Source organism: Carassius carassius, chromosome 19 (assembly GCF_963082965.1).
Source record: "Carassius carassius chromosome 19, fCarCar2.1, whole genome shotgun sequence".
Lineage (NCBI taxonomy): Eukaryota > Metazoa > Chordata > Actinopteri > Cypriniformes > Cyprinidae > Carassius > Carassius carassius.
In genome coordinates, this window is record NC_081773.1 from 2,630,255 (window position 1) to 2,642,738 (window position 12,484).

The 12,484-nt window shown below is 42.1% G+C and overlaps 1 protein-coding gene across 1 annotated transcript in view; it reads right to left on the minus strand.

The window, feature by feature from the left end:
- The window catches only part of LOC132094870 (N-chimaerin), a 51,847-nt gene extending 41,297 nt beyond the window's left edge, over positions 1-10,550 (minus strand). Inside the window, exons 1-3 of the mRNA XM_059499507.1 lie at positions 10,262-10,550; positions 5,988-6,026; positions 5,636-5,691 (exon numbers count right to left, since the gene is read on the minus strand). Of these exons, the coding sequence (XP_059355490.1) occupies positions 5,636-5,691; positions 5,988-6,026; positions 10,262-10,280 (114 nt within the window). The 5' untranslated portion in view covers positions 10,281-10,550. The remainder of the gene's footprint in view (positions 1-5,635; positions 5,692-5,987; positions 6,027-10,261) is intronic.
- Between the last annotated feature and the right edge of the window lie 1,934 nt (positions 10,551-12,484).

Genomic DNA, 12,484 nt, shown 5'->3' on the forward strand with positions numbered 1-12,484 from the left:
ACGTTGCCCGGCATGGCGCAGCCGGGGCCCCACCCTGGAGCCAGGTGAGACCCCCGACGACCCGATCTCTGGACACGGAATCTGGCTTTAGGGACGTGGAATGTCACCTCGTTGGCGGGGAAGGAGCCTGAGCTTGTGCGGGAGGTCGTGAGGTACCGACTAGAGATAGTCGGGCTCACCTCCACGCAGAGCTTGGGCTCTGGAACCACACTTCTTGAGAGAGGCTGGACTCTCTACCACTCTGGAGTTGCCCATGGTGATAGGCGGAGGGCTGGAGTGGGTTTGCTTATAGCCCCCCAGCTCAGCCGCCATGTGTTGCAGTTCACCCCGGTGAACGAGAGGGTCGCTTCCCTGCGACTTCGAGTCGGGGATAGGTCTCTCACTGTCATTTGTGCCTACGGGCCGAACGGCAGTGCGGACTACCCCGCCCTCTTGGAGTCTCTGGGAGGGGTGCTGGAAAGTCGTTCTACTGGGGGACTTCAACACTCACGTGGGCAGTGACAGTGACACCTGGAGGGGCGTGATTGGGAGGAATGGCCCCCTGACCTGAACTCGAGCGGTGTTCTGTTATTGGATTTCTGTGCTAACCACGGTTTGTCAATAACGAACACCATGTTCAAGCATAAGGGTGTCCACCAGTGCACGTGGCACCAGGACACCCTAGGCCGGAGGTCGATGATCGACTTTGTGGTCGTGTCATCAGACCTTCGGCCATTTGTCTTGGACACTCGGGTGAAGAGAGGGGCGGAGCTGTCAACTGAGCACCACCTGGTGGTGGGCTGGATCCGATGGCAGGGGAGGAAGCTGGACAGACTCAGTAGACCCAAACGTACTGTGAGGGTCTGTTGGGAACGTTTGGCTCATTCGGCAATCCCCGAACCCGGTGGTGGACACCGGCCTAGATGGCTTGTGGGACTCCGGAGGCAGCTGACAGGTACCGGCAGGCCAAGCGGACTGCAGCCCGGGTAGTCGTGGAGGCAAAAAAATCGGGCCTGGGAGGAGTTCGGTGAGGCCATGGATAAAGACTATTGTTTGGCCTCGAAGAGATTCTGGCAAACTGTTCGACGCCTCAGGAGGGGAAAGCAGTGCCCTACCAACACTGTTTACAGTGGAGATGGGCACCTGTTGACCTCAACTCGGGATATCGTCGGGCGGTGGAAGGAATACTTCGAGGATCTCCTCAATCCCACTGACTTGTGTTCTGTTGAGGAAGCAGTGGCTGGGGACTCGGAGGAGGACTCGTCCATCACCCGGGCTTAAGTCATCGAGGTAGTTAAAAAGCTCCTCGGTGGCAAGGCACCGGGGGTGGATGAGATCCGCCCTGAGTACCTCAAGTCTCTGGATGTTGTGGGGCTGTCTTGGCTGACACGCCTCTGCAACATCGCATGGCGGTTGGGGACAGTACCTCTGGACTGGCAGACCGGGGTGGTGGTCCCTCTTTTCAAGAAGGGGGACCGGAGAGTGTGTTCCAACTATAGGGGGGATCACACTTCTCAGCCTCCCCGGGAAAGTATATGCCAGGGTACTGGAGTGGAGAATTCGGCCGATAGTGGTTTTCGTCCCGGTCGTGGAACACTGGACCAGCTCTATACCCTTTCCAGGGTGCTGGAGGGTTCATGGGAGTTTGCCCAACCAGTCCACATGTGTTTTGTGGATTTGGAGAAGGCATTCGACTGTGAAAACACACCCGGAGCAGTGGGCAGCCATTTATGCTGCGGCGCCCGGGGAGCAGTTGGGGGTTCGATGCCTTGCTCAAGGGCACCTAAGTCGTGGTATTGAAGGTGGAGAGAGAACTGTACATGCACTCCCCCCACCCACAATTCCTGCCGGCCCGGGACTCGAACTCACAACCTTTCAATTGGGAGTCCGACTCTATAACCATTAGGCCACGACTTCCCTTCAGATGATGTTGTCGTGTTGGCCTCCTCAGACCAGGACCTTCAGCGTGCACTGGGACGGTTTGCAGATGAGTGTGAAGCGGCTGGGATGAAGCTCTCGATTTACCGGTCAATCTACGTTCCTACTCTCACCTATGGTCATGAGCTGTGGGTCATGACCGAAAGGACAAGATCCCGGATACAGGCGGCCGAAATGAGCTTTCTCCGTCGGGTGGCTGGGCGCTCCCTTAGAGATAGGGTGAGAAGCTCGGTCACTTGGGAGGAGCTCAGAGTAGAGCCGTTGCTCCTCCACATCGAGAGGAGCCAGCTGAGGTGGCTCAGGCATCTATTTCGGATGCCTCCTGGATGCCTTCCCAGGGAGGTGTTCCAGGCACGTCTCACCAGGAGGAAGCCCCGGGGAAGACCTAGGACACGCTGGAGGGACTAAGAATCGTGATTCTTAGTTTATCCAGAATCATGTGGCTCTACTGTGTTCTGAAGATGAACGAAGTTCTTAAAGGTTTAGAACGACATTAATAATTAATGACAAAAGAAAAAAAAATAATAATGGATTAACCCTTTAAGTTTATTGTTTTAATAATGGTTAGTGTGCATTTCATACCCAAGAAAATATGGTCCAAAATCATCCACCATAATTGTCTTGACTGAATATCTAGGTTTACACACATCGAGGTCCTCCTCAAACAGAGATGAAGCTCCTCGAAGAGAGAACTGCATTAGGCTCTCACACACAGGGAGTGACTTCACACATAAATACACACTCTTGAAAAATCTGAAGAAACCCCACTCATATCAAATCTAACTTCTATCATTTCAGGTGTGTGTGTGTGTAGCAGTGGTCTGTAAGACAGACTGGTCATGGCTTCAATCATAATGAACAAAAATCTCTGTAGGACTCTACAGGAACACAGAACAGCAGAGAGAAGACACACTGAGCTCATGAAGCAACACAATTCGCACACACACACACACACACACACACACACACACACACACACACACACACACACACACACACCCACCCACCCACCCGTTAGGTTAACCGATTTACTGTTGGGCTGCAAGCGGCTCATGCACAGAACACGTGCGAGCGGCTGTGAGTGATGGTGACGGTATATAAAAGCATCATTCATTTATAATGTACGAATGAACCTTTAATGTGATTTAAACTTTGATGTACATTAAAATAGAAACGACACAAAGATCTTCAACATGGAACTGTTCATGTTTCATTAATTTTGTTCCTTAAATAACCCATGATTTAACTGAATTGCAGGAACAAATTAATAAATTGAACGAATTCTAAATTCATGAAAAAATGGGACGCGTTAAGGAATTGATGAAAAATGGGATGCTTTAAAGAAAATGCATAGTAATAGGCTTAAAATAAAAATTACAGTTTATTTTAGAAGATTTTACAAATCTTCTGGTTTTTATTGTGAGTGCACAAGTAAACACTTTTGCGGATTATATCTTAGTCCAAAAAGTTTTATTTATTTTAATATCTCAGCTGTTCAATCGTGCTGGCGCCTCATGTACACACATCCCACATATTCTAGCAATTCAAACTTACAACGCAGTCTGTTCATTATCAATATTATATTACTATTATAAATAATAGTTTAACATTCAAATACACTGTGAATATGGAAACATTTAGATTTATGCAGAATGAGACATGAGGAATAACCTCCAAATCTAGCCAATCCCACGCCGGCTAAAAATGATCTCTTCATTTTATCAAATGATCATAACCATTTATTTATTTTATAATCCTGCTAATAGCATTTTATTCAAACTAAACCCCCTTTAATTCAGATGAGAAAGCATTTTTTTGAGTGGGTTTTGCACATCCTGTCAAACCAGTGACTGCTGCAATAGATGCATTTTTTACAATTAATCAATTAATCGATCGTTAATTTAAACGACGAAAATTGACATCACTAGTCCTGAAGCAAAAGCACTATTTGTCATCAAGTACACCCAGAGGCTTGAGTGAAGTGTCCAGTGAGTTGTGTGCAGATTGTGTGTGTGTGTGTGTGTTTGAGGACTCTGGTCACTGATTTGCATGCTCTGAATGCTTAAAAAAAAAAAAATAGCGGGGCCTTTTGAAGGGGATTAGAGAGGGTTAAACCTCTTGCCACAATAACCCTCCACCCTGCAGCGGGGCGATGCGCTTTACAGGAGCACATAAGTGTCCAGCAGCCCAGAGCAAGAAACGCTCCAGAACGAATCCTTAAGAAGCCCTTGAGATAAACATGAAGAGCAGCGTGCATCTGTTTAATGTTAATCCACCGTTAATTAATACGCCGTCAGTCGTCTGGGGCGGGGGCCCACGTCTGGGGCTAAAATACCTGCTGAATTGTGCTAACAGCAGGAGACCCCGTCCCACCATCAGCAGATCAACATCTTATTAAAGCTCCCTCCACAGACGCCGCCGTCTGCGTCTTTAGAGAGTCACGCCAGCGGACGCTTACTTGCAGAAACATGTTCTTTATCATCAACCACAACATCAAAATATTTGAAGCACGGCCACACTGACAGATTTAGAGCCATGTTTTGGTCATGTTTTTGTGAGCTGCATGTAAAAGCACAGCACTGAATGGATTATTCTCTGCTTCCAGTACAAGCCTAACAGTAAAGATGATTTTTAGCGAGCCATGCGGTTTCCTTGGATTACAGGTAATGCTGTAAATGATGTTTCTTGCACAAAGCAATCATTTCTCTTCTTAAGACCTCAACAATATATCAATCTTTTTTTTTTTCTGTCAGAAACGTGTTGTCTTGCATTTTATGAATCACCAAGGACAATGGTTTCAGCTAAAATCTTCTTTACTGATCAACTAAATATAAAAAGTCATCGTGGATGGCCTGGGGGTGACTAAACTAACAGATAATTTTCATCTTTGGGCGAATGATCTTTTTAATTCTGACTAATATCATCACTACCGATATGATCACCAACATATTATAAATCCCTGATATCATGGTCAAATAATCTACCAGACAGCAGCTAATAGTGAGCATCAAATTTCATAATAAATGTTTATCTATCGTGATAAAACACCTGCAGATGGTGAAAGGGGAAGGGCATGAGTCAAAATGTTTGCGCTGGGCCGCAGGCAGTATGCTCCACAAACACAAGATTATCATGATACAGATGAATAATTCAAAAGCACCATCTCTCTTCTCTGGCTCCTTAATTACTGCCACTGATATCAGCCGGACTAATGGAGCAGATTCGGCTCCTCCGCTCTTTAGATCGCATCTTGCCTCTGGAGGTTACTGCAGGTCTAGACCATCATGCAATTAAGAGATGCATTTGTAATTCAGTGAAGATGGGTGACCTACATTTCATCCTGGCCGAAATTAAAACATTTACCATGCATAAAAATAAACCAATCAATCAACAAACTATACGAACTGAGGGTTATTACTGAACGAAATAGCACAGGACATGGTCAAGCCAAGCATTCTGATTAGAGGAGCCAATCGTGACATAGTACTGAGCCTGCAGGTTACTGTTCATAGTCATGCATTTTGTAGTTTTTTTTGCTTCAGGGGTCGCTTGGAGGCTCAGAAAACAGAATTCAAATTCTTAAGTCATGGTTTGTCTTTTTAGAGACATATGTAAAGCTAAAAAATGTAATGCATACATTTGTTAAAACCTGTTTATTGTTTTGAAGAGCCTACTGAAGCTATATGTGATGATGGTAAAGGCTGTCTCACTCACTCACCTCAGACACACAGGTGACTCTGCGTGGATGTGGCGCCTCCTGCTGGAGCTGGTACACTATTACAACAAAACACCACCAACATCTCAGGACCAGAACATATTCCATCTTACATACATAACTGTGGTATGCAACTATTTTACAATTACATAGTTGCAATCATAATCCATATTTCTATATTATATATGGCTTCTTTTTACTGTTAATATGTGGTTAAGTGAAAAAAACCGATCCTGATAAAGTCCTGACCCAATCATTTACTTCTCTGGATGGATGTTCACATGTGAAATGTTTCTGCACACTAGTCGTTACAATAAATACTTTTATATGTTGCTGTAATGAGAAGTAGACTTACAGTAGGATTTCCACACAGGCGGTCTGTACTCATCGTTATCTAAGAGAAATAAGAAGAAATAAAAATGCATGAAAACGACTCGTGTATTTTATAAATACCCTGTTCCCTGACAGTGCCTAGACAATAACATTAACATTTCAGCAGCTTGACCTTGACCGCATTTCTTCATTATTTGAACGTCATGTAAGCCTGAGTAAACATCTGCATGAACAGCATGGGCCATCGGCTGGAAGCCTTTTCGTTAAAGAGCTCTATTTTATTTTTATTTGTTTTAGTTTTAACTTTTTTGGATTACTATCCCAATTATTGCTATTCTATTCCTTTTGATTTACAAGGCAAGTCACAGATGATCTAAATGAAACATTTATCAAACATTTTATTATGAAAAAATACAGTAAAAATAGTAATAATATTACATTTTAAAATAAGGGTTTTCTGTTTTTATATATTTTAAGATATATTTCATTTCTGCTGAATTTTCATCATTAAATCATCATGAATGATTCCTGGAGGATCATGTGACATGATGACAAAATTCAGCTTTGCCAACACAAATAAATTATATTGTACATTAGTTTTACTGTATTTTAATCAAGTAAATGCAGCCTTTGTGAGCAAAAGAGATGCCTTCAAAAAAAAATATATAATATATATCTATCTATCTATATATAAGGGCTGAAACGATTCCTTGAGTAACTCGAGTAGCTCGATTACAAAAAATGATCGAGGCAAATTCCTCTGCCTTGAAGCCTCTTTTAATTTATTTTAAATCTCACATCAGGTTCTTTCGCAATGGTTTTTTAATGTGACACAAGGCGTTTACGTCACCCACAAAGCGGAAGGAGACACAAGCGCTGCGTCCGAAATTGCATACTGCAAGGAGTCAGCAGTGTTCTGATTTGAGGGCGCGTGCAAACGTAAAGAGAACGTCGTGGCGTGTGTCCATTGCAAGATATAGCTGGCATACCACAACTAGGGCCCTATGATTCCCGCGATGCAGAAAACGCGGAGGGAATCGCGGAATCCAGTCATAAAAACGGAATTTACAGTTTAACGCGGAATGGCACGGAATTCGCCAAATTTTGAATGAATTAATCAAAAGTAGGTCATTGCACTTACATCAAATCACGATATGGACTAATATCTGTAAATATTAAGCCGGAACAGTCTATTTAATATGAATCCTGCATGTTCTGCGTGTCTCTGTTAATGAATGGAGCAGAAGCGCGTCTTCCTTTATTAACACACACAGAAGCACGCGTGACGCTCTGGTGATTTCAGCGTCTGCTGTCTCTCTAAATAAGGACGTGAACACATGAACAACATCTGCAGAACTGCTCGACAGTCACTTCATGAGCATTTGACCGTTTGATTTGAGTAAAACTAGCATCACATCACATACACAGAACTGTAAAGGTACGTCAACCCGTCAAAATAAAAGTCTGGTTTAGTTTAAATCAAGTATTTGCCAGAGATGTATTACTATTGTTCAGCAGAATGTACATAGCCTATTACTAAAAAAAAAATAAAATCAAACATTATTTTTTTTTAAGGTTTAAATCACACAACATTTCTTACATGTTTTATTTTTAATAGTAAATCCCCTTTGTTTACCAAAAAGTTTTTTGCTTAATTGTCAATAATTAAAAGATAAATTAAATTAATGTTTTATGTGTTTAATGTGCATCTCAGTAAATGCTTTATTTAAAACCCCATCTGAATGGCACTTAAATGCACTTAATTCATCTGTCAACTTTATTGTCATTGTTCACAGTACAAGTACAGACAGAGAAACAATGGGTAATAATTAAAAGTTTATTTTTGATGTATGCATTGCATTCTATGCATTTAAAAAATAAAAATATTTTTTTTCTAAAAAAGGAAACTTAGTTGTTCATTTTAAGAGACCCAGGAGTCTTATTTTCTCTTGCATAATTAATATGCACTTAATCAAAAGCACATTTTATCTGATTACTCGATTAATCGATGGAATTTTTTGGTAGAATACTCGATTACTAAAATATTCGATAGCTACAGCCCTAATATATATATATATATGATGTAAAAAGTTACTTCACACTTCTGAACAATAACATAATGCACACTCTGAACAAACAACATTTTCTTCCTGCAAACCCATTCAGAAACACGATTGAAGTTTATATCCTGTCCAAATATTTATATTTATATATATCTATATATATAACCTTTTGTTCATTTTTATTTTATTAATTTAGGAAACTGTAGTGAAAATGTAGCGAGGTTGCTTATTTAGAGAGTAATTTATTATATTATTATGCTATATGACCCCTAGCGAGATTCATTTTTTGTAATGCCAAACATGAAACGCAGAAACATTTGTTAAAATAACTATACTAAAAAAGGAAGGACTATATGATATGCTACGCATTATATTAATAACCAAATTTAACCAAAAATAAAAACAAAATATGCAATATATGAAAATATATTATTTTGCACAGGAGTCCGACACATTTCAGAGGTGGTTCTGAATGAATTTGTTGGAAGCAGAATGTTAAACGTACAGCAAGATGTTGCTGGTTCTTCAGAGAGCTCATTATAGATGAATGCTGGAAGCTCTTGATGAACAATAGAGCACAGGAGAGTGAGAGAGAGAGAGAGACCGAGGGAGAGGGAGAGGGAGAGAGAGAGAGAGAGAGAGAGGGGCAATACTGCGCTCCTAACTCACTCTCACTCTCTCGGAGGAAAGGGCCTCGGACTGCTTCCTCTTCCTTTCACAGAAACATCCAAAATAGAAAAAACAACAACCCTTCTATTGTGTTCCCCACAGAAGGTACACCCAAGTGTGAAGCATCCGAATTCATTCAAGGCATCTGAGAAGAGCAGTGTGAGTCTGGCTGTGATGAAGAAGTGTTTAACACCATAAAAACAGATCTGTCACTTACTCCTGATTATCTGTGTATGATTCAGCACTATGTATTAATAGAGCAGCGCCGCTTCCTCATCCAGAGATAAGAGAACACATTTCTTCTCCATGACTTCAACAATCCAGCTCAGACTTCAACAATCCAGCATGTGACAAGGGTCACATGCTCATCTGTTACCCTTGAGTCTCTGGGGTATATTTGTAGCCATAGCCAAAAATACACTGTGTATGGGTTTAAAATGATCGCCAAAAATCATTAAGAAATTAAGTGAACATCATGTTCCATGAATATATTTTTTACATTTCCTACCATAAATATATGAAAACTTAATTTTTGATTAATAATATGCATTGCTTAGAACTTCATTTGGACAACTTTAAATCTGATTTTCTTAATATTTAGATTTTTTTGCAACCTCAGATTCCATATTTGAAAGTGAAGTGACATTCAGCCAAGTATGGTGACCCATACTCAGAATTCGTGCTCTGCATTTAACCCATCCGAAATGCACACACACAGAGCAGTGAACACACACACACACTGTGAGCACACACCCGGAGCAGTGGGCAGCCATTTATGCTGCGGCGCCCGGGGAGCAGTTGGGGGTTCGGTGCCTTGCTCAAGGGTATCTAAGTCGTGGTATTGAAGGTGGAGAGAGAACTGTACATGCACTCCCCCCACCCACAATTCCTGCCGGCCCGAGACTCGAACTCACAACCTTTCGATTGGGAGTCCGACTCTCTAACCATTAGGCCACGACTTCCCATTCAAATAGTTGCATCTCAAACAAACCACACATCAGTGGAAAACGTTTTTATTCAGCTTTCAGATGTATACATCTTAATTGAAAAGAATTGGCCCTTAAGACCAGAAGTTTGATTTTATTCAGGTTTAAGCTTAAATTTAAAAGTGTAATTGTTCATTTAAATGCGTTTCATCACGTTTCTGATCATTTTTAACTAACTTCGGGAGTGTATTAACGTTCTTGCAGCAACAGATGATCATTTTCGTCTTTAATAATGATGTACCTGTTGCCATGAAGGACAGTCTGCGCTGCAGTATTATAACGAGCTCTTCAGCAAAGCAAACACTGAAGATGAGGACAGACAAGAGAAGAAGCAGCTGCTCGTCCGTCATAACGTCAGAGCACACAAACAAACCGCAGGATGAAGTCATGCTGAAGTTATTCTGAACACATCAGCTCTTTGTGAAGCTGCTCTTAGGTGTGCGGCTGTGCACACGCGTTAACATAGAAACACTGTTCACTTTGACTGATCATTGCATCTCTCTATGTTTTGCCTTCACACACAGCGATCTGTTGTCATCTAAACTCCTAATAAAAGCTGTGTATTGAGATGGACTCACCAAACACAAGGAGGGCCATCGCAGTCAGTGATCCAGACGCACAAAGCTTTGAACAACACACTCCTTATCTCCTGACATCCACAGCTACTCCATGAGCAGCGAGTGTGATCCTGTGACAAACAGCCGTATGCTCTGCAGGAGAAGAGCCTCGTGCGCTGGGACGCGAGGTGACCCGGGACCGGAGGCTGCTCTGAGCTCTGATTCACTGATCTCACTGATCTCACTCCTCACATCCCCGCACCGAAGTCGCCATCTTTTGAGACCACGTGACCTGATCCACACACGCACGCGCGCGCGTGCTCCTCAGGGATGAAAGGCAGCCTCCTCGTGGCGCGTTACCGTGGAGACGCCCTCTGTGACGTCATTATGCGGAGAGACACCTCTACAGCTTTAGGTGTGCTAACTCTGCTTGAATAAAAATACAGAGTAAGCCTAACTATTGATAAATGAATAAGAAGTGTGTCGTCATTATTTGTATATAGAGAGAAGCTACACAATCAACATTCACAAACAGCTTTAAATAGTGTCATTTCAAAGTTGATTGTCGGTGATGCAGTGTCTGTGGTATCTGATTTTTAATTCTATTCCTACTTATTTGGACATATTTGGACAGAGTGCTAGTGCTGTCAAATGATTGTTCGCGATTATTAAAAAATGTTTTTGTATGCATAACATATGTGTGTACTGTGTATATTTATTATGTATATATAAATACACACTCATATATGGAGCCAAAAGAGTCTCAATAAAGATAAATGCACACACTACATTCACATATGCACACACAAGATTCATACATGCACACACATAATTCATAAATACACACACAGGATACACAAATGCGCACAAAATGTACAAATGCACACACAAAATTTAAAAAGCACAGAAGATTCACAAATGCATACAAAATTCAGAAATGCACACAAAATTCAGAAATACACACACAATTCAGAAATGCAAACAACATTTACAAATGCACTCAAGATTCACAAATGCACAGGACAAGATTCAGAAATGTATTTCTGATGCACACACACATATATCTTGATTTACAAACTGCTTGCGGTCTGTGAACTTCACTGCATTTGTGTGTGAATTTTGAGACTCCCCAGACTTGGCTTGACACACAAATGCCTTTTTTTAAACAGGGAATGATCTGCAACCAATCAGATATCTCCCTTCTTTTAGCCAATCACAAGAACGCACTCCACTTGGGGGATTGTTTACTTATAAGCCAATCACATGAACGGTTCACACAGCACATATGCCTGTGGTGCGGCATATTATAGCCTACTTATTTATGAAATTGTATGAAAATACAGATGTTTAGATTACAATTCAGGTTTATTTTTTACAAAATATAAATTAAAAAATGTCTCAATACATATAGCCCAGTGACTGCAGAAAAAAAGTTAACCATGCATTCATAAATTTGCAATAGGCAAATATTTCATTTTATTGAAATATTTTTAATGAAAGTAAAAAAAAAAATTACACCTTCTTGAATATTTAGATATATCTAAATATTATTTTGGATGCAATATAGAAGTCACTTTAATTATAATACTCGGTCCCTACATGAAGAGAGAGTCAGTGGTCCACTGCGAGAGGAAAGTGACACTCCGACTGCGAAAAATGGATCTCCTGCTGCGTGAGGAAAGTGAGTCGTTCGCTTAGGAAAGTGAGTTGTTCGCTGCGTGACTCGTGAGGAAAATGAATCGTTCGCTGCGTGAGGGAAATGAGTCGTTCGCTGCGAGAGGAAAGTGAGTCGTTCGCTGCATGACTCGTGAGGAAAGTGAATCGTTCGCTGCGTGAGGAAAGTGAGTCGTTCGCTTCGAGAGGAAAGTGAGTCGTTCGCTGCGAGAGGAAAGTGAGTCGTTCGCTGCGAGAGGAAAGTGAGTCGTTCGCTGCATGACTCGTGAGGAAAGTGAATCGTTCGCTGCGTGAGGAAAGTGAGTCGTTCGCTGCGAGAGGAAAGTGAGTCGTTCGCTGCATGACTCGTGAGGAAAGTGAATCGTTCGCTGCGTGAGGAAAGAGAGTCGTTCGCTTCGAGAGGAAAGTGACTCTCCGGCTGCGGAAAGTGAGTCTCCTGCAAAGTGGGTCGCCGGCTGCGTGAGGTAAGTGAGTCGTTCGCTGAGGAAAGTGAGTCGTTCGCTGCATGAGGAAAGTGAATCGTTCGCTGCGTGAGGAAAGTGAGTCGTTCGCTTCGAGAGGAAAGTGACT